At 37.3% G+C, this 25632-nt stretch overlaps 1 protein-coding gene across 2 annotated transcripts in view; it reads right to left on the minus strand.

Annotated features, from left to right (window-relative positions):
• Nucleotides 1-25632, minus strand: part of Vav3 (vav guanine nucleotide exchange factor 3) — a 359269-nt gene that overhangs the window by 150549 nt on the left and 183088 nt on the right. For both annotated transcript variants that reach the window (XM_076861720.1, XM_076861719.1), the window contains exons 10-15: nt 22198-22293; nt 18461-18529; nt 16755-16841; nt 12940-13025; nt 11322-11454; nt 10480-10589 (exon numbers count right to left, since the gene is read on the minus strand). In XM_076861720.1, coding sequence (XP_076717835.1) covers nt 10480-10589; nt 11322-11454; nt 12940-13025; nt 16755-16841; nt 18461-18529; nt 22198-22293 — 581 coding nt within the window. The remainder of the gene's footprint in view (nt 1-10479; nt 10590-11321; nt 11455-12939; nt 13026-16754; nt 16842-18460; nt 18530-22197; nt 22294-25632) is intronic.

The raw sequence follows: 25632 nt of genomic DNA on the forward strand, positions 1-25632 counted from the left end.
GTTTTAAGAATGGACCTAGAGATACAGCTATCTTCAAATATCTAAAAGGGAAAGAGTTTAGACATGTTCTGTTTGGGACTAAGAAGTGACATTAGAAATTATACTTGAATAAACAAGCTTTAGCTCATTATAAAGAAAAGTTTCCTACAGAGAGAAATAACCAAAGATAGAGCAAACACCTCCAGAGGCAGTGAGGTCATTGTCACAAGCAGCATTCAAGCACAGGCTGTTCTTGGCAAGAAGTACAACTTACAACTTTTTATTTAAAATAAGAAGAAAAACCCTCAATTGTAAATGCCTTGCTTAGATTCCTCAGGGGGCCAAAAATTCTGAAAATATTTCCACCAGTATTACAATCATAGAACATCTCTATGTTGAAATTTCCAACTCTGTTCTTCTCAAATCAAAATAACATGTGGTATAAACCACTTCATGAACCTTGCAATTTATCACTATTTTGCATTATTATAATACTGACATGAAAATGTAAGCCTCTTTACAATTTAAATTCCATGAGAGAAGATAACTTGTCTTATGAACATTCTTACAACCTAGAACACTTCTGGGTGTGTATGAGATGCTCAATAATTATGAGACCAAATAAATGAATTCCCAGGTACAATACATAGTCTTCTTCAAACCTGAGTCTCTTATCTCTGCATCTAGACTGGCCTTGCCTGCTGCCCCATGAAGTGGAAAAACAAAGCTTCTCCCTTGTTTCCACTATAAGTGTCACCAATTTCCAAATACAGCTTATTTTGTGTTGCATTGCTCAAAGTGGTAATTCCTGTGAGCTAAAAATCTCTTATCAAGAAATATCACAAAATTAATACATGTGACATTAAGTATTAGGTTTAGACTTATGGGTTAAAGCTTGCTTAATGTCACAGAATTCACTGTAGTAAAGATTATGTCAGTTTCTTAGAGGCAACCATACATGAAGTTGACTCAGTACAATTCCAAAACAAACACTCTGTGTTAATCTCCACACTACCCAGACCAGCTGGAGACAGACTTCGACCACAGCTGCCAGGTTAGACTCTCCTGGATGTGCTTTTATTGTTCATTTAAAAAAAAAATCAACATATCAAAGACCCTGTTATAAAGGCTCAGGGGAACCAACAGTCATTTAGCTTAATAATTTTATTCACTGTTAGTTCTAATAAGGGTAATGCTTATTTGTTGATGGAAGTATTGCTATCTATCCTTGCTCTTCCTCTTGCCTGCGACTCCTCCCTCCTCATGAGCATGTTCAGGAATGCCAGAAAAGTGTCAAGTGAGTATTAAATACAACCAGAGAAAAAGGAGAGAGGTTGATCCCCACTAGGCAATAACAAAACGAGAATATATTTAATATTTACTAATGCTTTGTCATGCATGAAATGCTTTCACATGTCTCTGGATCAAGCAAGCTACTGAAAGACTCCATTTTATGACAGCTGTGATTTTTCTGAGCACTGTCCCGTGTCCTGCTTCCTTTTACTGCTGCCAGTATAGTTCCCCATACTGACTTAACTGCCAATTTTGAAAGGTTATAGACAATACATTAGATTCAGGGAGAGTTGAGCTGGCTTCAACTTGGGAGATTAATGTGAATAGGTCAGCTCAGGGAGACTCGGCACAGCCCAGGGGTGGTGGACCACAGCGGCATGAATTCCACACCCGTAAACAAATTCCTCTTATTAAAAACTGGCATGAAAGCCTTTTAAGAAGAAAGAATAAAAGGTGTTTACTTTAAAGAAAATGATTTCTCCAAAATAACAAAAATGCATATGGGGAGACAAATTCTGAGAGGGTTTGTGGACTGACATATTGGCCATTATACCAAGAAGACCAGTTTCCAAAATGACAGGCTTTGGATACCCAGAAGATAACAAAACAAGTGCCGGCACAGTCAAAATGTCACCAATGGATCACCCAGGAGAGCTCACTCTCCAGCCAACTCAACACCATTCTCATCCTCTGGGTGGTCCCAAGGGAGGACCCCAGAATAAATACCAGGGATAGCACTTGTGCTGGGAAGAAAGGCTTCCAGAGCACAAAGAGCATCACTGATTAAAAACTTGCTTTGTTGATGTGGTTGATTTCTGAGTAGAACTTGGATTCTGTGGGGCTCACTGTCCTTTCCACTAAAAAGCTCACAAAACCAAATGGAATGGACTACCTAAACAGGCACACTGTGCTCTTTGAGAAGACATTTTGGATATTCAATTGGACAGTAAAAAAAAAAAAAAAAGCCAACTATAGATAATTCATCCAGGTTTGTTTTTGTTTCAGGGAGAGCATTTTGGAGCTAAACCATCATAATGGCCTAAACAGAAATCAGTGCTACTAAAAAAAGAAAAAAAAAAGAAAAGAAATAACCCTTCTACAAAAGGCCACAGTATGGTTCATTACAGTTGAGCTCTTTACTGGTAACACATACTCACTCCATTCCCGAGGCCTAGATCATTTTATTTGTGCTCTGAGACAAGGGTTACTAACTATAACTCATGAGAAAAATACAGACCATCAACTTTATTGGAACACACCACTCTTATTCAGTCATGGGTTTTCTGTGGCTGCTGTTAGTACTTAATAATGGCAGAAGTAAGTCTTAGTTCTGAAGAAAAAAACATGGCCCACGAAGCATAAAATATATATATTTTTTCCTGTGGCCCCTTACAAAAAGTGTTCACTGGCCCCTGTTGTAAGAGATTAAATTTCCTGTTTCAAATGAGTACTTATTTATACATCTGAGAAAATACAAACAGACCACACCTCCTACTGAAGACAAGAGGAGGTGGGGCAGGTTAGAGAGGAGTGGAGAGAAAAGTAGTCGTTGTTACTACTATGTCTGGGCATGCTATCGAGGTCTCTGACTTAGCTTCATGTAGGTGTGGGAGGTGACTGGATCTAAGAGAAAAACATAATCAAAGTCAATATTTTACTTTTTCACAATGGAATGTCAAATCTGCTACTGAATCTTTGACATTATAAACATGGGTCTTTTATCAATCAATCAGGAAGGCCTTCTTCTCTGAGACACTCCCAAAGAGCTTCTTCTGGAATTGAGGTGTAACATGACAGCAACAGTGTTACTCCTCTAAATCCCAGGGAGGGTGGGGAAGGGCTCTGTGCAGCCTGGCCTGGTTAGTGTTCACCATAGAAGCACCGAGGTCAGGAGTGCTGAGGTCAAGGGTACTGAGGCCAGGAGTACTGGTCTGCTATAGTCAGCAGCTTAGAGTAGTTACATACACCACAGGTACCAATTAGGGTGTAAGGAAACTGGAGGAACTGCAGAAGAAACAGGTGCCAGACAGAGTCTCCCTGTGATACCTGTCAGTACAACAAAGTTAAGCCTATGACTGGGTTTGGGGTAAATAATGGAGCGAAAGCAAAAGCAATAAAGCTACAAGGAATCAGAAATGTGGACAGAGAGAAATGTGAGGAAGCTGGCTGGCCCTGAGCACATCAGACTCCAGAATAGAACTTGGGATCACCTTTATCTGAATCTCCAAGGGACAAAAAAGCCTCATGCCTTACATATAATTTCTGCAGTTTTTAGCACATGTAAGGATGAAAGAAAGGCTACTTAAAAGATGGTCTAGATAATGTGAAAATTACCCATCCAATTTGGTTCTATAAGTTTTATCCAAGCATTAAGTCAGACTGCCAGAAAGAAACACCAGGTTAGACCTAGAGAAAAATGCCTTAGAAAATTTACAATTTCATATCTGAATATTAATATAAGAAAGAAACAATATGACATCAACTTCACAAATTACAAAAAAAAAATCTAATGCTTCCAGAGCAGAACATGTTCCTAAATGACTCTTACCTAAAGATTCACACCCCACACCTTCCTATACTAGAAAGTCTCTCTCTACCAAGAACTATTTTAATATTTTCTCAGACAACAAGAATTCCATAACCTATCGAGTCTTTGTTCCCTTTCTTGTTTTGGTTGTAAGAAAACCTAAAGATTAAAATTTCAAATTTATAATTAATAGATGATTGCCTACTAGATGCCAGGTGCTGTGCTAGAACAAATCATGCAGGTGAATGATGTCCATGAAGTCTCTCTCTCACAATGTTCACAGTCCAGGGGAGAAAGCAGACGTTAGATTAATAGACAGATCTGATGGTGATACCACCAACTCAAGGGCCCAGGCAATTTCCAGCCTTGAAACATTAAAGGTACAGATACAGCAACCAAAACAACCCAAAATAATCTCACTCTTTACTTAACATTTCAAGGAACTTAAAAGGGACATATATATGCACTGCAAAGGCCCCTTTCCCCTTCCCAAATCACCAGATCCCACAGTATTTCAGTGTACCTCCAGAACTCTTTATTCCCAGACCCATGAGCTTTTTTGGTTTCCCCCCTCTTTCTCCTATCTGTAATCATGTAGTTCAGTCTGGCATCTATTCTAAATAGCAATAAAAAAATCCTGACCCTTTAGGAGAAGAAGAGAGAAGCAAAACTGAGCAGACAAGTACAGATTCTCTTTACCAGGCAGGGGCACTGTTGGATGGAGGGCTGCTGTCAACATCACACTTGGATAACTTCTGTCTGGTGATATAGTTAAATTGTGAGAGAATATTGTGGAGGTAGAATTCCTCATTTAGCATAGATGTCCAGAGAGGCTCTCTCACAGAAGTCCTTACAGCCAAGACTTGGAGGATCTAGAACTTGCTCTCCAACAAGCAGAAAGACAGATTATGCCAGGCAGCAAAGCTTAGGCATGGATGCCTGAGATCTGTGCATTCTCCAGGAACCAAAATACACAATCTAACTAGAGAAAAATGAGCATGGGGAAAACAGATGGGAGATGTGGCTGGAAAGATGAGTGGGATAGAAACCATGCAGAGCCTTCTCTGGTCCTGGTAAAAATTTTGATATTAGACTAAATACAATCAGCAGTCAAAAAGGGGTTGAAAGTGTGGCATAAGAGGATCAGATTATCCAGGTGCTTAGTGAAGGATGAACTGGATAGGAGGGGCAGGAAATGAAGAAGCCAAGTGGAGATACAGCAGGTTTAAACCCTGATGAGTGGCAGTGGAGTGTACAGGCAAGTGTTGGATTTAATCTGTGGAAATCGGTGAGAGATTGATTACATGTGGAGGGAGAGGGCTGTGTCGAGGGCAGTTCTTGGAATTCTAGCTATTGATACTTGAGTAAATTGGGTTGGAGGAAGAGACGATTTGAGTAGAAATATTGAGAGTTCAGTCTTGAAATTGAATCCATTATATGTTAACTGAACATTATGTTTGGAAATAAAAAAAAAAAAATTAGACCTAATTGCAATAGCTCCCTCATTTTTACATGCCCAGAGCTTCCAGTGGTGTTTAGCAACAAGGAAGTACTCAATAAATATTTGAAGAATGAACAAAATTTCCTGTGGTAGTTCTCTCTCTGGTATTCAGAATATTTGAGCAATGTCTTTAGATTAAAACACATTATGTTTGATAAAACATACTTTTATATTTGACATGTGGAAAAAAGCTTGCTTACTGTTTTTATCATACAAACTACAGAAAGTAAATTCCAAGAAAAGTGTCCTCCCCCGGTAGAGCCTGGGTTTGAAAGAAATGCTTGGAAACACTGTTTTATTTAACCTCTGATTATTTAAATTTTCCTTTTTTCATTCTGTGGCATGTGTGCTCTTTTATTGTTAAGTGACTTCAAATTCCTTCAGAAAGTAGATGGAATAAATTACAAAGCAACACTGTGCCTCAGATTAAGTGTGATTTGTGGAGCTTAATGGCTAGATTCTTGCTGTGCCCCATCATTCCCTGGCAGCTCCTTTTCAGGAACTCTTCTTAGGCAACAGAGAGTTCAAGGGCTGTTCCTCAAATAATCTAAGATGACAATAAAACCTGGTCCCAAAGCACCTTCCCAGTTCTGGAATCTCTATCTCACTAGTCTTGGTGTTTGGCAAATAAATATGCTGTGCAAATATTCCAGGAGACATGGGGGCCCTTGGTGCTACTTCTCCTTATGCGATCCCCACAGCGCTGTGCCTTACACAGAGGACACAGACAGGAAATCATAATAATGGCAGCGGTGACTGCATATGCATCCACAAAGGGGCTTGCTTCATTCAGGGGAGCAAGTGTGCAATTGCTAAATTGCAAGAATTGGGTCAGGTTGGTCAGAAGAAATTCTAGGTAAGAGGACCTTTTCATTTTCTTGCAATAAACGCTACAGAAGCTAGTTTTGAACCATCACTTTTCTATCATATAGGATGGCTTACTTTCCCTCTCCGATTTTATGTTTTCTCTCTCCAATGCTTTGTTTAAAAAACCTTCTCGTCCTATTATTCCACTTATTTATTTCATATTTTACCCAGTTTGGACTTATTCCTGGGACATTGAGAAAATCTCTGATCCCTATGTCCTTAGTCACAGTGAAAACCAAAACCAAACCAAAACAAAACAAAACAACCCTGACTTCATTTTCGATAACAAGATCTGAGCCAGTTGCTTATTTTAGAATCCTCTGGGATAAAAACAAAACAAAACAAATCCCGTGAACTCGGATCCCAAACTCTAATGTAAACAATATGGAATTGACCTTCTTACAAATTTGCTGAAGTACTTCTGTGGTTACTAGTTTCCTGAGCTGTAAAGTGGATATAAAGTTTATTAATTTAAATCTAACAGGAGAATTCATAAAAACACAATGAATATAAGGGTTCTGAGGAAGACAGATCCACAGCTTCCTAACAAACTTCTGAACACTGCCAAAGGCACTCACGTCCTCATTTTCCAACATCATCATGAAAACCAGCTTAACCCAACCAAAATATTTTTTCCAGCCTATTTCACAGGTGACTAAGCAGAATTAAAAGAGATAGTTGGTGACAAAAAAAAAAAAAAGCCCTTTGGAATAAATAAACACAAGAAGTGCATGCCAATCAATCTCTTAAAGATTTAAATTATTCTTTAGTGTGAGGTCCCCAGAAATGCAGCTCTTGAACATCCCTTGGCTGCACAATTGTCCCAACAACCTCATGAGTCCTGCTACCACTTCTTACAGGAGGAAAGAAATCCTTCTTCCTGCCCTGTCCAAGTGGGTCACTGCTGCTTTTCTCTTTGTTCAGCCTTTCCTAGGAGGTTGCCAAATTCTACTGTAGTTCACTGCATATTTTAAATGCTGGAAGTGGTTGTGTCCAAAGAAGGTCAAGAACATCGCTCCTGAGCAAGAGTGGGGATGCGCTTGGGAAAGACAGAGGCTAAGATTTAGGTCACCTCTGGGGAGGTGATTTGTGTCCACCAAATCCTTAGTGTTTATTGGTATTCAGGCTTTTCTATGGGCTTTCTGCTTAATGTTCTAAATGAAGAGCAGTATTTTTAAGTGCCTTCAAGGTAATTTGCAATTATTTTAAATAAAAATGATCCAATCATCCTATAAACAGAATCACTATCTTCTGTAAACAGAGCTGGCAAACATTTCATCAGTCTTAAAAATACTCCCTCCTTTGATTAGCCACCCTCCTCCCACCACGTTCCCTTTCCTTTTCAGAGTTCCTTAAAGCAACAGTTCAGACTATACTAGAAAGACGTGAGGACACTGGGAAGAAGTCCTCTAGAGATGCAGAGGCTTGCTGTTTTTCCTGTATGCTTCAGGGTTTCTTAGCTTTCTTTTATTTTTCATGATTTATAAAATAAAAAGTACTAGAACTTTAGATAATGAACAAAACAGCAAGATTCGAACCACAAGAAAAACTGTAAGATTCAGGGATTACCTAGATCTTTCTATTTTTTTTTTTTTTTCCTGAGCGCAAGATAGGCAAGAGCTGTTAGAAAAATAGAAGTAATCACCATCAGGGTTTTCAGTCATGACCTTGTCACTAGCTACCTGGACAATCAATGGAACTCTAAAATGCAAAACTGATTTTTGCTGACATTTTATTACATTGTTGAGGTCATTGGAAAACCATAGAAAATTAAGAATCCCAGGTTCCTTGGGTATACTGCAGCTGTTCTGATTGTAGGGAAACATTTAAATCCATTCACACTCTGAAATGCATATACCTGCAAAGTAGGGTTCCCTAATTGTCTGCAAGGACCCATCCTCCCTTCTTCCATGGCACCAGAACCTCAGTCCCTGGCCAGGTACAATCCTATCTGGAATAAAGATCAAAATTCCCAGTCTCCCTTGTCAGGTGTGGCTACATAACTAAATTCTGGTCGGTATTATGTAACAGAAATATGTGGTATTTCTGCAAAGGATCCTTAAACGTGGGAGATTACCTTCTGCTGCCTCGAATGTAGATTTTATAGCTGGAGCTCCAGCACCTATCTTAGACTTCAAGGGAACTAACCCTGAGGACAGAAGCCAAATGCTGATGGCAGAACAAGATATAAGCCTGAGTCCCTGATGACACCCCCTGCCCCCTAGAAGAGGCACCACACCACTCTCCTTTATCTACCCCAGACTCTTACATGAAACAGACACAGCATTTCTAATACCAAGTCTCTTGTATAAGGGATTAGCTGTTTGATTTAGGGCCACTGAAAAAAGTTGTCACTGATATGTCTATCATACTGTACAAGTAATCTGGCTGCTCTGGGATGAGGAATTTAGCTTCCTCCTCTGCAGAAATTCTTTCGTTCATCTAAAGATTACATAGCCAAAAAGAACCCATCAGAAAATACTAGCCTAGCATCTTCCCACAAGAGCAAAGGTTGCAATCAGCTCTGCCTCTGAGCATTTCCACTAACCCCAGCATCCTATCACTCCAGTTCAAACTGCTCAACTCCAGGTGACTCCCTGAAAAAGCAAGCCAGGTATACGACATAGTGCACTGTTAATCAGACTGGCAGAGGTCATCAACTTCAGCACTTGTGCCCCAAACCAAATGTGTCCCTGGAGTCTAGGCACTGCATAGATGCACAAAACTGCCAACCTCTTGTGTTTAACTATTATAACCAATAACAATAAATTATAAGAACTATATTAGTATATTGAAAGATGCTCTCTAGTTTTGTAAGTACCCAGAAGTGTACCAGGATCCTAAATATAAAAAAAAATTAATAACAGTAATAACAATGAATATCAGAACCATATGACTGCTACTGTACTATTTGGCTAGCACTCTGCTGGGAACTATTATTTGGAGTTCAAATAAATATTATTACTCCTATTTTGTAGATGAGAAGATTGAGGCTCTCAGAGGCTCAAAAACTTAGCTAACACCCTATAGTCAAATCACGGCAGTGACTATAGCAGAACAGAACTGTTTATACATTTAAAATATTTTAGCTATATAATCTCATCTCTCAAACTATGAGGCAAAGTAATCCAAAGACAATCTTTATTTTCCTTTCTTCAGAACTACAATAAGCCATTCTAATCCTACCTTTATTTTTTTATATTTATTTTATAGTTGTAGTTGGACACAATATCTTTATTTATTTATTTTTTATGTGGTGCTGAGGATCGAACCCAGGGCCTGGCACATGCTAGGTGAGTGCTCTACCGCTGGCCACAACCCCAGCCCTCCTACCTCTATTTTTTAAAAAATATTTTAAAGTTGTTGATGGACCTTTATTTTATTTATTTGTATATGGTGCTGAGAATCAAACCCATTGCCTCATGCATGCCAGGCAAGCGTGCTACCACTGAGCCACAACCCCAGATCCCCTCCTACCTCTATTTTATGCTGTCATGACCACTTCTTAAAAACCAGAAACAAAAAACCTGATAGCATTTGTCAACAGATGGTAAATAATGCTAGAACACAAATGAAACAAATCACAAGTGTTCCCCCTTAATCCCACCCTTCACTAACAGTTTCACTTCAGGGTGACCGATATGCTTCTAGAATAAGGGTCACTAGACAACTTTTAATTTGTACACAACCAAACTGAAAAGAAACACCTACAGTGACATGTTCTTGGGTAATTACAGCTCTATATGCCATTTCTTTTGACACAGGTCTGATTTATTTTCCACCTCTTTGTTGTGCTTTTGCTTTAATAAAAGAAAAGAATGCTGAAAGAAATTGAGCCCTTAAAGCATTCATTGAATCCATCTGCCATTTAGTCAGTATTCAAACAATAAGTCAGCTTAAAACAGAGGGAAAAAAAATCAATCTTCCTATTTGAAATAAGATCTGTGCTCATAGGAATATCTTTGTGTGTATGTGGGGGGATATTTCTATTTAATTTAAAGATATATATTTAAAAACATTAATTACATAAAAAGTTTACCATTAGAATAATTAAAATTGTATGGGGATGCTAGAAGCTAAAGAATTAAAATATTCCTATGAGAAGGAAACCAAACAGTAGGCTAGAGCGCCCTCTTTCTTCTCTTTGAAGAAATTCACGAAAGCTCATCTCCCAGGAAGGAGAAGTCACGGAGCCAACAGCTTAGCAATGCCACTCATGCTCTCAGAAGCATTACAGTATATCAACTGTTCATTATTTATAAGTGATTTTACAGGTAGAAAACACAGAACTTTCAAAAATAGAAATACTTACAAAGCCATTTCAAACTGTTCCAGCCATTTTTTCTTTAAATCTTTTGTTTTGCAATAAAATTCTAACCCATTTTGTCCTTGGATGTGGATGAGGTAAAAGCCATAAGACCACTGTTAAAAATTAATATTATCTGGATTAATATGCATTGTTTATTAAAGATGAAATATTTCCAAACTCACTAAAACATTACCATAACCATTCAAGTACCCCCTCATAATATAACCAGTACATAAACTGTGAACAATTAGACTTCTTATTACTGTCAACTTCCTATCCATAATACACATGTTTTACTGTCTTGCTCTTGTGGCATGTGAGATCATCAGAGCAGTTGTAGTACTGTCCAACCACATCTCACAGAGGCCTGTACCTCATCAATCTCTAGGAACAAAACAGCTGGATCACAAGCCACATCGCACACTAACACACAGTCAGGCCTCTGCTGTGCAGTTTCCTCATCCCCAGATCCAACCAACCAAATATGGAAAATATTTTTTTAAATTCCATCTCTATTGAACATATATAAACTTTTTCCTTTTCATTATCCCCACACATTACAGCACAATGATTATTTACATAGGAATTACAATGTAGCATGTATTATAAGTACTTAAAAGGTAAAGTACATAGGAAGATATGTGTAGGTTAAATGCAAATCCTGTGTCATTTTATATGAGGAACTTGAACAAATTTTGATATTCATAATGGAGGGGAGGGACTCTTGAATATCAAAGGATGACTGTATTAGCATACTTTTCCTGCCCTTGTGGCTTGTGAAAGGGGTGAACTTATAATCATCAAAGTTATAAGTAGATTATAGTTACTAATGTCCAAGACATCACCTTTTTATTTTCTTTATCAGTTGTAGGATTGTTGGCTATCTTGTACTGTTGAAGATCTATTATTTCTTTCATTTCATAGTTATCACCTTTTCTTTTACATACAATCACTGCCAAATCAAATAAGAAGATGTGCCTGTGAAAGAAAAAGAGAGATTGACTGATGGATGTTTAATAGTTTAGAAGCACATGTATAAACTTTTTCCTGGTAAAATGTAAGTATACCAACCAACCATTTTTCCTTTGGAATAGACAGCGAGGTGTTTCACATTGAAAAAAAGGAGAGATGTGACTTACTAAAAATGGCATGTATCCAGGCACTATCCTTTGCCACATGAATGCCCTACATGCATCTCAGTTCCTTCATTTAAAAAAAAAAATGAGCAAAATGATATAAGAGAAATATACAGATTGCAGAGTTGTTGAAAGGACCCATTGAGATTAGCCATAAAGCTTGTTCATGGGCAATTGCTTTTTTTTGATTATTTAAAAGCTAAAAATTCCAAAAACTATTATTGAAAAGGGTATCAGTGAACTTATGCTAAGGTACTAGTAATCAGTCAGAATGCCCTGAGAAGAGTTCACCTCTCTCACAAGCAGGGCTCAATTCAAGTCCTCAGAACCCCTGCTGGGTGAATCATCATTTCACAGGGGAGCAAACAGATTTAGAGTTGCTAGATAATTTGCACCAGGAAGGTGCACAGCAAGATTCACATCCAGCTCTAATGTCAGAACCCAGGCTTTTACCCTTTATGTTGTTCTTCACGATTTAATGAACTTACTGAAGCACAAATAGATGGTGTATGAGCAAAATGCAAAATAGAGAAGTTATGGTTAAATTTCCATGTCAAATTTTCTCTTATTTCTTATTAAAAATGATGTAATGGGAGAGGGGAAACATTGTAATCCTATCACCCAATATCAGTATTTGTGTTTTTGTAAACTTTGGTGATTAACATGTATATTTGTTAACACAGTGATGATGACAATGATACTTTTACAAAGCTCTAATGCTGTGATTACTTTTAAAGTCTGTGGTTTAAAGGATGTGAGGCTCCTGAGAACTACCTGTAGAGCCCAGGTATCAAGGTGAAAGCAAGAGCTGATGCTGCCCCCTGCTGGCTGGCTTCATATTCTCCAAATATGAAATAACCACAAAAATAACCACAAAAGCATCATTGGGACACTCACATATACAATTAAGGACTCCATGCTTTAAATATATGACAAATTTCCCTCAAGAAAAACATCATTTCATGGTACTCTATCTTCCCTTAAGGCCATTTTCTGTTATTTTGAGTCATTTTTGAATAAATACCCTAAAGACCAATTATGTTTTTCTGGTAGTTACTTATGTTATTTCATCTTTATTCATCTCTATTATCATTTCTAGGCACTGATCTTTCATATTTTTAATTTTTTTCTTAATAACTCAGACACATAACAGATTCCAGGACAATAAGTATAATACCTATATCAAAAAAAAAATTAGGAACCATGGGTTGATCTGTCCCCTTTTCTTCTATTCTTCTCCTCCTTCATCCTCGAAAATTTGTTTTAAGGATTTCTCCATCTTCTGATACTAATTACTGACTTTGAGAATAAGCATTGCTCTTCTCACCTTTCTTGCTTTGTATGCTTGTCCAGAGTCGTTATTCGAATTTCACCATCTCCCTGGGGTCTTCCAAAGAGCAAAACTGGCTGGTTCTAGAATATAAAATGTATATGTCTGAATTCTTCCTAATCACACAAAAACAGAAACAAACATTAGCAAAGACATTTCCCCAAGAAAAATATCTTATTATGTTACAAATGTTATCAATTTACATATTTTAGCATACTTAAAAAGCTCAAGACTACAAGACACACTATTAAAAACAGTCTGTCCTTTATAATGGGGGAATATGTTAATTAATTTTACTTAAAAAGGAATAATCTTAAAGTAATCTTAAAAGTTAGATATCAAAAGAGAAATAACTATAAGAACATAAATCACAAGAAAATTCTAGCAACTAATGCTTGCTAAGTATCTACTGTGTGCCAACCACTATAACACACATAGGGCAGCATGACCTAGATCTGCCCTCAGGGACTTTACTCCCCTTTGGGGGCACAATATTCACAGATGCAAAGAGGACAAATGCACCACTTCCCTAAAGGAAGAGTACAAGGAAGGGATCTAACTTGGTCAAGAGAGTCAGGACTGACTTTCTTGAGCTAAGATTTCAAAGATGAAAAGTTTTGACTTAATGATTAAAAATAATGAGCTATTTCTCCAGAGGCAGGCGATTAAATTATTCTTTTAAAAAGTAATTAAGAGTACTTACTGTACTTGCCAACTGAAAAAATAATTGGCTGAATATTATCACTAACACCTGGAGATTCCATTGTAATAAAGAGCATAAGCGTATGATTAACAGTTACAAGGAAAGTAGAAAAATAAATATTCAGTATCAAAATCTCAATGATGTTTTTTGCAGAAATTGAAAATTCCATTCTAAAATCCATATGGAATCTTAAGTGACCCTGAAAAAGACTAAGGCTAGATATTTCACACTTCTGATTATAAAACTTTTTCCAAAGCTACAATAATCAAAACAATGTGGTACTAACAGAAAGACAGACGCATGGACCAACAGAATAGTAGAGAGCTCAGAAATAAACTTTCAGATAGCCAAAATTATTTTTGACAAGGGCACCAAAAATATTCATTGGTGAAAGGACAAATGGTAGTGGGAAAACTGGATATCAATATGCACATGCAAAATAGTATAGTTGAACCCATACTTTAAATCATATATAAAGATGAACTCAAAATGAATCAAAGACCCAAAGTGAGGGATAAAACTATAAAAAGTCTTCGAAAATTGAGAAAAAGCTTTATAACAGTAGATTTGGCAGTGATTTTTTTGGATATGATACCAAATGTAAACAACAAAAGACTGATAAATTGGATTTCATCAAAATTTAAAACTTTTTTGCATTAAGGATACTATAAACAAAATGAAAAGTCAACCCACAGAAGAAAGTATTTGCGAATTGTTTTTCAGATAAGAGATTGATGTGTGGATATACACAAAGAACACCTACAAACTCAATGACAAAACGAAGCAATCTAATGATTCAAGCATTTGAATGGACCTGCCTCCAAAGAAGATAGACAAATGACAAAAAAACACATGAAAAAAATGTTCTGCCTCATTAATCATTTGGAAAATGCAAAGTGGAACCACAATAAACTATTACTGCACACCCAATGGAATGTCTGTCATTTATACACATATCACACATATACATACATGTGTGTAGATGTGTATGTGTGTGTGTGTGTTTATGTGTGTGATTTTTTAACCCCTCCTGCCCCCCCCCAAAAAAAAAAACAAATACAAAATTAACAAATGCTGTCAAGGATGAGGAGAAACTCAAACCCTTGTGCATTGCTAGTAGAAATGTAAAATGGTGTAGATTCTGTGAAAAAATGCTATGAAAATTAAATATAAAATTACCATAGAATCGAGAAACTCTGATTCTGGGTATGCAAACAGAAGAAGTGACAGCAGGCATTGGAATAGATCCTGGCACATCCATGTACAGCAGTTTTATTCATGATAAATGAAAGGTAGAAATGACCCAAATGTTCATCAATGAGACTCATAGATAAATAAAACATGGGGTATACACAACCTATATCATCAGCCTTAAAGGAACAAACTTTTTTTAAGAAGAAAATTTTGACACATGCTACAATATGGATGAACCCTAAAGACATGATGCTGAGGAAAATAAACCAATATCAAAGGACAAATATTATACAATTCCATTTACCTCAGGTACCCAAAGCAGTGAAACTTATAGACAGAAATTAGAGTACTGGTTGTAGGGGCTGGTGGGAGGGTGAACTGGGAGTTTGGGGTTAATGGTAGAGTGCTTCAATTTTGCAAGATGAAGAGAGTTCTGGAGATGGATGGTGGTGATGGTTGCCCAACATGATAAATGTATTTAAAGCCAAAGAAGTATGTACTTAAATGGTTAAGATGGTAATTTAATGTTATATTTTATTATATTTTATATGCAGCTATCCAGGCAACATGCTGCAGAATTCCAAAGAGAACAGAATAATGGGAGAACAGGGAAAGGGATTATTATTTTTTATTTTTTATTTTTTTTTAGATTGGACTTTCAAGGAATTTGTTGGGGAGAGCCATGGTAGGCTCTGAGAAGATTATGATCAAAGGCAGACTGCAAATGCAGGGCAAACTGGAGATTCTAAGGTTAAACACAGCACAAGACCTATAATGGGAAATATGTGGGCAATTATCTGAGTTCAGGAAAACAAGTTTACGTCCAGATCAACTGAGGGCCTTAAATGTCTGCTAAGGAATGTTGATTGAACATTGAAAGCAACAGAAAATCTTTTCAAGTTTGGCAAAGAGGGAGAACATTTTGGAACAGTAACTATGTAAAGGCTCCTGGGATTGGGTAGGAGGTAAATGGTGTCCCCAAATGGGTAGATTCAAGATGCTTTGGAGAAGGAAGCAATAAAATCTCTTCTCTCTTTGCACTGCCCTCCAGGTTAATCCAGGCCTCCCTTCTCTCAGGAAACCACTTTTAACAGCTTGCTGACTGGGCTACCAGTACAAAGGGTCCTCTTGAAATGTAAATCACTACCAGACAGAAACCTAGCACCAGCTTCCCCTGGCTGTCACTGTGAAATCTCAACTCAGCCTTGGCCTAGGGCTGTGCTGTGCTGTTTCCAGCCCCCCTGGTCACCCCACAGAGGGCCACTCTTAATTTACTTTGGATTTCCAACCACCCCTACCCTTTATCACTTGCCCACCTCTGAGTATCTGAGTTGCTAAGGTTTCTGCCTAGGTAGATCTCCCCCCAGATTCTTCTGTGGCTGTTCATCATCTTTTAGGTCCCAATTCAAGTGGAAGATGACTCCAAAGGATTAAGGAAGAACTCCCCTTAGTTCCCTCTGCTACAGCATCCAGCTCAAAACACCTTCCTCTTCAGGCCATTTTTAAACCCTCTCTGACTGCTTCCTCAATCAGGATACCCCTTGTTCATGGTGATAGTCATGCCTTGAGCAAGGTAGAGTCTGGCACACAGTGGTCACCCAGAAAATATATGTAAAATGAGCAAGTGAGCTGCTATCAGCTGTGACTATGCATGGGCATAAAGAGCAAAGAAAACAGTGGATTTCAGTGCTTGGAATTCAGATTGCTGGAACAGAAAGTACCCAGATAAGGAGGCGTAACAGGAGTAGCAGGTGCCTATGAACTGCCAAACAGAGGAAGAGGGGGTGGTGTGCAGGGAGCTGGACTCCAACAGCAGAAACTTCAAGGTAAATTATCTTTTCGTCTTCAACTGCAGCTCTTAAAAGTCCCCAAACTGGGGGGTGAGGGGAAGCTGGATGGAAGGATAATTACATACCAAATTTTCTATAGATAGCTGAAACTGTTTAATTTCACGAAGGGTCTCATTATCTCTTTTCACTTCATTCACATATTGTGCCAAGTCCTAAAGAATGAAGACAAGAAGGCACACTAAGATTAGAGGAGAGATGCAAACCACTTTGAAAGAAAACACATCATTAATTCCATTAGGGGTAAATGTAACCACCATTACTCTGCAATGACAATAAAATGAAGACCCAATCAATCAAAGCTGCATCTCAAAGGCAATTGTGAAATGTCAGGACAGCTGGAAGACTGATGAGTTGTCATTTACCACACCCCAGAGAAGAGTCAGGATGCTGCTGCCTTAAAAAACCCAAATAAACAAAATATGCTGCTATGCAGAGCAACCCAAAAGAAACTAGGTCAGAAGAATGTCAATTCCAAGCACCGTAATGCCTGACCTTGACAGAATTATATTTTTACTCAGGTTAGAACAAAGGCAACAGTGAAGGATTTGCAGGGAGGAAAAAAAAAAGTAACTAAAAGTTATACAGTGAACCTAAGGGAGACTATTTTCTGCAACCAGTTAATGTCTTGTTAGTTCCTGAGAGCATCCAGTCAAGCAGGCTGGCTCAATTTTAAAGAGTTAATAAAGAAGAAATAAAGGACAGCTGAGGAACTAAACAGAACAACAACAACAAAAATGAAACAAAGTGAACAAAAAACACTAGCCATGTTTCTCCCTGTGCCTTCACCTATTTTAAAATGGCTTTTCTTATATTTGAGGAAACATTAGCTAATCTCCCCATACTGTAACCAGCTATTTTTATTACATGTGCTCCAGATTTTCCTGTTTTGTGAGCTCTTTCTCTTTTTTCTCTCCCCTCTTAAATTCATCTGCAACAGTAGGAACCAACCCTCAAAAAGCAGTTCCTAACTTTGTTCTCAACAGAAATCTGACTTTTCTTACGATGTAGGCATATACGGATTCTTCAAAGATAGGAAACTTGGTAGAATCTTTTTTGTAATAATAATTGTGATATTTCCTGATAGTGGAACTAAAAGGAATGAAACATCAAAGCTGACACTGAAACTAGTACAGAGACACAGATGAGTAGCTATACATAGTTCTGAGCAGTTCTTTCACATTCTCATTTTGTTTTTAAGAACAAATATTTGCTTGTTTTAAATGAGGGGCAGATATTATTTCCTTCAAAGACATTGATTCAGCATAATGTGGAAATTAGGATTTTATATAGTTCCAATACGTTCAAAAAATCTGCTTTTATCTATCTGTATTTCTTAAATTTCAGACTTAATTGAAAACAAAAGCCCAAACTTGAAATTCACTTGTAAAGTTCACCGGCATCCAAAAGAGTAAACCTGGTTGATCCTGTCATCTGAGGAAAATGAGCCACAATGGTGTTCCTGAAGCCCACAGTTGACCTGATGTTTACACAAGCCAACAGTTTTTTATTAGCAACCATAAAAGAACACGAAACAAAAAGCATTATATCAAGGCACTCTGGCAGTTATGAAAGTTAGCAAACTTCAAAAGTTATTTTAATACATCTCTTGATGTTATACGTTCTTGTCCGACATCAAATCCATGCAAGTCTATCTATTTTGGTAGATAAATAAATGCATATTATAATGTATTAGCATATCATATATACATGTTAGTAGTCTGAATACTATTGTTTAAAAATTATAAACAAGTGACAGATACATTTGCTTTACCTTCATAGCATCAAGAGCCAGTTTCAGATTCGCTTTCTCAATGGGATCAGTGGTATGTTTGACAAGTTCCTATTTAGAAGAAACGGTTTAATACATCAAATCAAAACTAACACATAAGAAAATTTTTTTAAAAAATAAATCATTATTATCATTATTCTCTCCATAATGTGATACATTTTATGTAATGAGGCTTTATTTTCACAAAAAATTTCCAACTGCAAGAAGACCGGGTAGACATCAAAAGAGCAGGAAACATGCTTGAATACATCTTCTTTTCAAAGACCAAGCTGAATTCTATACCCCGCCACCAGATGCTGCTTCCCCAACATTATGCAAGAGTTCCTAATGGCTAACTTCATTGACACCTTTTTACTCACTATCATACATGGATTCTCTGTAGCTACTGGTTTTGAGGACCACATCTCCCTTCATTTCACAGACATCAACATGTTCTGTTTATTGTTACTGCTGATACCGTTTTCATAAATCCTCCATTTCTGCCAATTCCCCAGTCCTCAGTTTCTTCTTTTGTTAACTGTATCTTAGAAAGTTATTGCTCCCTGGATCTTTACCCAAGGTCCCTCTCATTCTTATTTTACACTATTATGGTTTGGATGTGAGGGGTCTCCCAAAAGTTCACACGTGGATAAAGCAAGAGTGTTCAGAGAGGAAATGTCTGGGTTATGAGAGCCTAACCCAATCACTGAATTAATCACCTGATGGGACTGAGTGGTAACTGAAGGCAGGTGGGGTGTGGCTGGAGGAGGTAGAGCACTGGGGGTGTGGCTTTGGGGCATATATTTGTATCTGGCAAGTGAAGTCTCTCTCTCTCTCTGTTTCCTGATCATCATATAAGTTGCTTCCCTCTCCCACACTCTTCCTCCATGATGTTCAGCCTCTCCTGGAGCCCCTAGGGAATGAAGTTGGCTATCTATGGATTTAGACTTCTGAAATCGTGAGTCCCCAAATAAACTTTCCTCCTCTACAGTTGTTCTGGTTCAGTATTTTAGCCACAGCAGTGAAAAAGCTGACTATAACATACACAGTCTACAATTCTATCTCAATCACAGTCAGACTGTCAACATCTCCTATTGAGGTTCACTCTCAAATACATACTCTCAACCCAGAATTCAAGCCTGAGTCCCAGACTCACATCCATCTAAACAGTTCTAACTGAACAGATTAGAGGCACCTCAAATCCAACATGCCCTGCATGGAACCCACCCTTACCCAGAACCCTATTCTTGTTCCTGCGTTTGTTATTATTGAATAATGGCATCCTCATCCATGTAATCACATAGACCCAACCTAGAATGTGTCCCAGACTCCTTCTGTGCCTCTGTCCATGTCTTACTGATGTTAGCTTTGACCCTTCCCTGGAAACCATCCTCCCTGCCACTCCCCTGCCCTTTCTCAAATGGGTAAGTAGAATGGGGCTCTGACCTAACTACTGATTTGTAGTCTCTCCAAGGACCATCAATTCCCTCCCCTGGCCTCAGAGTTAGGACCCTAGGAGATCACATTTCCACCCTATTTAGCCTTCTATGATGCCCCACAAGTGCTTTGATTGTCACTCAGACCTCCAGTCAGACTCCATGGTCTCCATCCTGCACACCTCCTTCAACTTCTCTCCCTTCACTTCCAAACAACCCATATTCTATTCATACTCAATTAACTGTAATTCTCAAAATATGTTCTGATACTTAATCCCAAAAGAATTATTATTTTCTCTCTTTCAAAAGCTCTTCCTCTCTGATCCACCTGTCCAACTCTTGCTCTTCCTTCAACGCCCAACTCAACAATCACTCCTCTGGGAAGCTGGTCTCTAGCAAGCTCCCTGGCTTTCTCAGGCATAATAATCTGTATGTCTATCATACTGTGTTCCTGGGCAGATCACATTTCATGTCGTAAGTGCCTGATGCTGTGTCTGGCACAGGGAACCACACAAAAATCTTTTATGAATTCAATGCCAGTAGTGCTTCAGCTTATATACAGAGAATCTGCTCAGTATAAAAATGTGTCAAAATTCTATCCCTTTATTTCCATTTTTACTCTATTAAATAAAAATCTATATATTACACAAAACAAAACCTATCATAATTATTTTTGGGGGGATACAAAGGATTGAACCCAAGGGCAGTCAAGCAGGGAACCACATCCCAAGCCCTTTTATACATTTACTTAGAAACAGGGTTTCTAAGCATCTTATGGCCTTGCTAAGTTGTTGAGGCTGGCTTTGAACTCATTATTCTCCTGTTTCAGTCTCCTGAGCCACTGGGATTATAGTCATGTGCCACCATGCCCAGTCAAACTTTTCATAAATTTAAAAGTTGATCATGGAACTAAATATACACTTAAAAATTTAAATATAGAGCAAACCAAGAGAAACTAAGGAGAGAAGTTTACTGGATTTCAAAAAAGTATAATTTCATAGTTCTATAAGTCTGTGTAAAACCATACAAGGACCAAAATGCTTTAAAATTGAACCTTCTAAATTCTTCAATCAATATTTGACTACACCAAAGTTACAAAATAAATTATCTTATTCTAGACAAGTTTTTAGTTCCATGATGCTTTGGAAACTGATTGCCTGAGTCTTCCTTATTATTTTTTCATAAAATCCAATTTGATTAAGTTGCTTTGAGTTTAGGTCTCATAAATGTTTTAATGCATTTTTAAGGAATAATCAAGGTTTGAATTTTTCTGATTTCTCAGTAGAACAAAAATAGAGATGACTAATAATTTTGTGGCTACAGTTCAAGAAATTTAATATACAAGATGTACAAAGCACAGCAGACTCAAAATTATATTTCACATACAGGTAGTAGATCTTTTTAAAATGACATTTCACAAGCATCAGCAGAGTTGACAGACTAATACAGTAAGACATTTCTTTGGAGCAGAACTAATGAGTCTCCTGGTATAGCTATCAAATTAAATTTATAAGACTCTCCACCCTCATTAAAAGACTAACCGTGGAAACCATAAGCTTTGTGGGTTATAACAAGAATCACTTCAAAATAAATGTAGTCTTATTACAATTTAGTACAGTAGAAAACAATACAGAATGTGACACAAACCTTTTACACTTGCTACAATGCAAAAGGTCTAATATGATTAATCTCCCCAAATTCAGAAGCAGTGAAACACTAATAAATGATTACTGCTAACTACAGAAGACTTGGCAGAGGGCATATCTTTGTTTTTGTTTTGCCTTATTTTTTTTTTGTTTGTTTTAGCCTGTCCTGTTTGATGGACACAGACTATAACTTTGTGGCAAATACCAAATCATCTTTACTGAAAGGAGGAAAAAATGTCCAGCTAAAAGACAATAGAATGTATCAAACATAACTTTCCTATGTTCATACATGAATGTACAACCAGTGTAATTCCACATCATGTACAGCCACAAGAATGGGAAGATATACTCCATGTATGCATATGTCAAAATACACTCTACCATCATGTATATATAAAAAGAATAAATAATTTTTAAAAATGTCCAATTATGGGCTGGGGATAGAGCTCAGTTGGTAGAGTGCTTGCCTCAAATGCACAAGGCCCTGGGTTCAAACCCCAGCACCACCAAAAAAAAAAAAAAAATTGTCCAATTATTCTGAACATTTCCCACTTAGCCATACAATAATTTAAAACTTTAAGGAAAGAGTCAAAACACAGCTGATGCTTCTTAAATATCTTTTGAATAAATGAGCAATAAGCAGTTTTCAGTTACATACCTGGAGAAGAAGGTGATACTTTAAAACACGTTGCATAGGAACCACAAGCAAATCTCGAAGAGTAAATTTCCCATTATTTGCTCTTTTGGAACATTCCTAAGGAAACGTTTTTTAAAATTGCTGTTAGTTTTCTCAAGGGAAGTCTTAAACATTAAAAGTTGCAGAGTTTATAAGAAGGACCATCATACTCTAAATATTTTGCTTTTTTAAAAATAATCCTTCTCTCTAAATAATACAAGTTAGCTTTTAAAAACAAACAGAACTTATAGTATTTCAAATCAAATATGACTCAAAGAGAACTATTTTATTAATGCATATTATTTTTTTCTAGTGCAAAATCATATATCTCCAGGGTCTTCTTCAGTTTACCCTCATAGCTCTACCTTCTGCCAGTCTCCCCCAGTGGGCTTATGGACCAGACATCAAGAAGAAGTCACTCATCATCCTCTTTAAGAACTATGCTTCTAGGTCTTTAGGAATAGTCCCAATCAAAATTGTGTTTTCTCTTTCCCTTCCTCCACCTTTCTCTATGTATGCCTGTAGGTCATTTAATTTTATATATATATATATATATATATATATATATATATATATATATATATATATATTCTCCATAATTATATATAAATTTATAAATACATTATATAGTTATATAAATTATGTATATAAATTATATTTATATTTACATGTATTTCCCCAACATATCCTTTCGACCTTTCATATGTCCTTTACATCTCTCAGAATCCAGTATTTGCTTAATAAACATTTATTGAACTGAATGAAAGAGAATATTTGAGAATACATTGGAAGATGTATTACCAGGAGCCTGAAAATTTGTGAATCTATAAGCCTATTAACTCAATGTTTTTAAAAGCCTCAGATTTTATCTTCTTAATCTCACATTAGTATTTCTTTGAAGTTTATTTAAAAATAGCATTTACTCCCTTATTCCCTTTTGACAGTAATTCTGATACGAAGAAAAATGCTTTGAATTTGAGATAGCAAAGCATGAATTCAAGCCAGGGCTTGGTAACTTTTGGTTGTGTGGCCTTGGGCAAGTTACTTTTCTGATTTTACCATTTATCACATACCTGTGGTGTCATTAAAAAAAAGCTACGAAAACATCATTAGTAGTGAACCACCACATAAATCCAAAATCCTCATGCAACTGCACAACCTATTTCAAAGACGTTTTCAGTACATGGAAGGAGTTATGTTAAGAAATACTTGCTGACATGTTCCCCGTTTGCCCACACTTAGCTTTCTTAGAACATTGGAAGGTATATTACCAGGAGCCATAGAGCAAACACCATTAATTCCAATAACTATTGTGGCTTACTGATTGTGTTTAACTACAAATCTTAAGCAAAATAAACTGAAACAATTTCCCAACATGTTAGCTTGTGTTTTATCAATTATTGTAATTTACTGGAAGATGTTATGATTTGGATCTACGAGTGTCCTCCCAAAAAGATCATGAGTTAGGCAATGCAGTAATGTTCAGAGGTATTATGAGAGCTGTAACCTCATCATTGGATTAATCCATTGGGTTGAAATAATAATCTGAATGGACTACTGGGTAGTAACTGTAGGCAGCTGGGCAAGGCTGGAGGAGATAGGTCACTGGGGATATGCCCTTAGGACTATATCTTGTCCCTGGCTTCCATCTCTCTGCTTCCTGGCTGCCGTGAACTGAGCAACTCTCCTCCACCATGCTCTTCCAGCATGATGGCCTGCCTCACATCAAGTCTAGAGCAATGGACTCAACCATCCATGGACTGAGATATCTAAAATTATGAGTCCAAATAGACTTTTCTTCCTCCAACTAATTATAGGCAGGCATTTTGGTTATAGTGATATGAAACTGAGTAACACAGAATAATAACAATTTCAACTCATTTCTTACTTTCTTATAGAGAGTTCTGAATCATGGGTGTCAAACAAGAGAATAAATGTTTTTACAATAGGTAGGTTTTCTCTCCCCAACTACATTTTAAGCTGCTTGGAATGGACGCTGCAACTTACATGTCATATATTATGCCATTGGAACAGTGTTAGGAGCAGAAAGTTACACATTTAAAAGCCACTATGTTATGGAAGTTAGTTTAAAACTGTTATGGGAAAATTAGTTCCTTTAAATTCTATGGCATAGGGCTGGGGATGTAGCTCAAGTGGTAGCGCACTCGCCCGGCATGCGCGAGGCACTGGGTTCGATCCTCAACACCACATAAAGATAAAATAAAAGATATTGTGTCCACCTAAAACTAAAAAAATAAATATTAAAAAAATTCTATGGCACAGGTTCAAGAAGTAAAAATAACAATATTACTGGCATGAGCTACAACTAGGGGCTGGAGAATGAGGTATAAAATGCTTATTGATACTGAAAGTAAATAAAGTGTAGAAATTTTTCTTGAAAGCAAATAAAGGATAGAAATAGTATCTACTCACTTATATAGCCTAAAGTCAATTTTAATTGGAAGGAAAATAAAAAGGAATCAGGTTCAGGCCTCATAGGGAAAGCTAAAGAGACTCCATCACCTTTTACCCCAAGTTATTTTGGTTCCAAAGTAGAGAAGAAAAATACCAAAAAAAAAAAAAAAAATCAATAAGAACAAAAATAACCACAAAGCAGAAGACAGGAAGAAGTCAGCGACACTAAGAACAAGGCAGCTTTTCGTCTGTCATGCTGGGGCCTGCAGAAGGCAACTCCAACAGAGGACTTGTTGAAGTGGTACAGTATCTGATTAAACACTTCCAAATCAGGCCAATGGTCACATGAAGGGCAGTGGGGCCCAGAAAGGACAGCTGACACCACCTGCCCCTGAGCATTTCACACTCGGTCTGAAGCCCACTTCTTCCCTAAGACTGATAGAGACTGCACCTAGAGACCCAGAGTGTGGTCAGTGGGCAGGACATTGACACCGATTCTGAAAGAAGAAGAGCAGGCAATCCGACAAGACTGAGAAGATAATGGAAGTTTGATTGACAACCTGCTGACTCCTATCTTGAACCACAATTTTGTATCTTTATTTAAAATTTAAAAAACTAATAGTTGCTCTGCTAGAAACTACTTATATCAGTTGTAAAGTTTTGTTTTATTACGATATTTTAATTCACATCAAGCTGGCTTATCACTAACTTTATGAGTCTCTATTTTCTAAAGAGAAGCAAGAATCTTTCGCATTAACAGTCTTGCAAGAATACTGTTGAGCGGTGATTAACCTATCTCCAGCCATAAAGGTCAACATCATCAAGGGCCACTAAGAGGCAAAGAAAAAAAGATCTATGATATTGATTCAGGACAGTTACTTGGTGACCTGCTAATGTGTAAACTTCCTAAGCAATATTTTCCTTTGTGGGAGTTGAGAATTATGAAGTTTTGCTGGATCTACCAAAATAGTGAAAGGGTTCTGATTTGAAAATCGTCTGCCT

The sequence above is a fragment of the Callospermophilus lateralis genome, chromosome 7, assembly GCF_048772815.1.
Source record: "Callospermophilus lateralis isolate mCalLat2 chromosome 7, mCalLat2.hap1, whole genome shotgun sequence".
Taxonomy (NCBI): Eukaryota; Metazoa; Chordata; class Mammalia; order Rodentia; family Sciuridae; genus Callospermophilus; species Callospermophilus lateralis.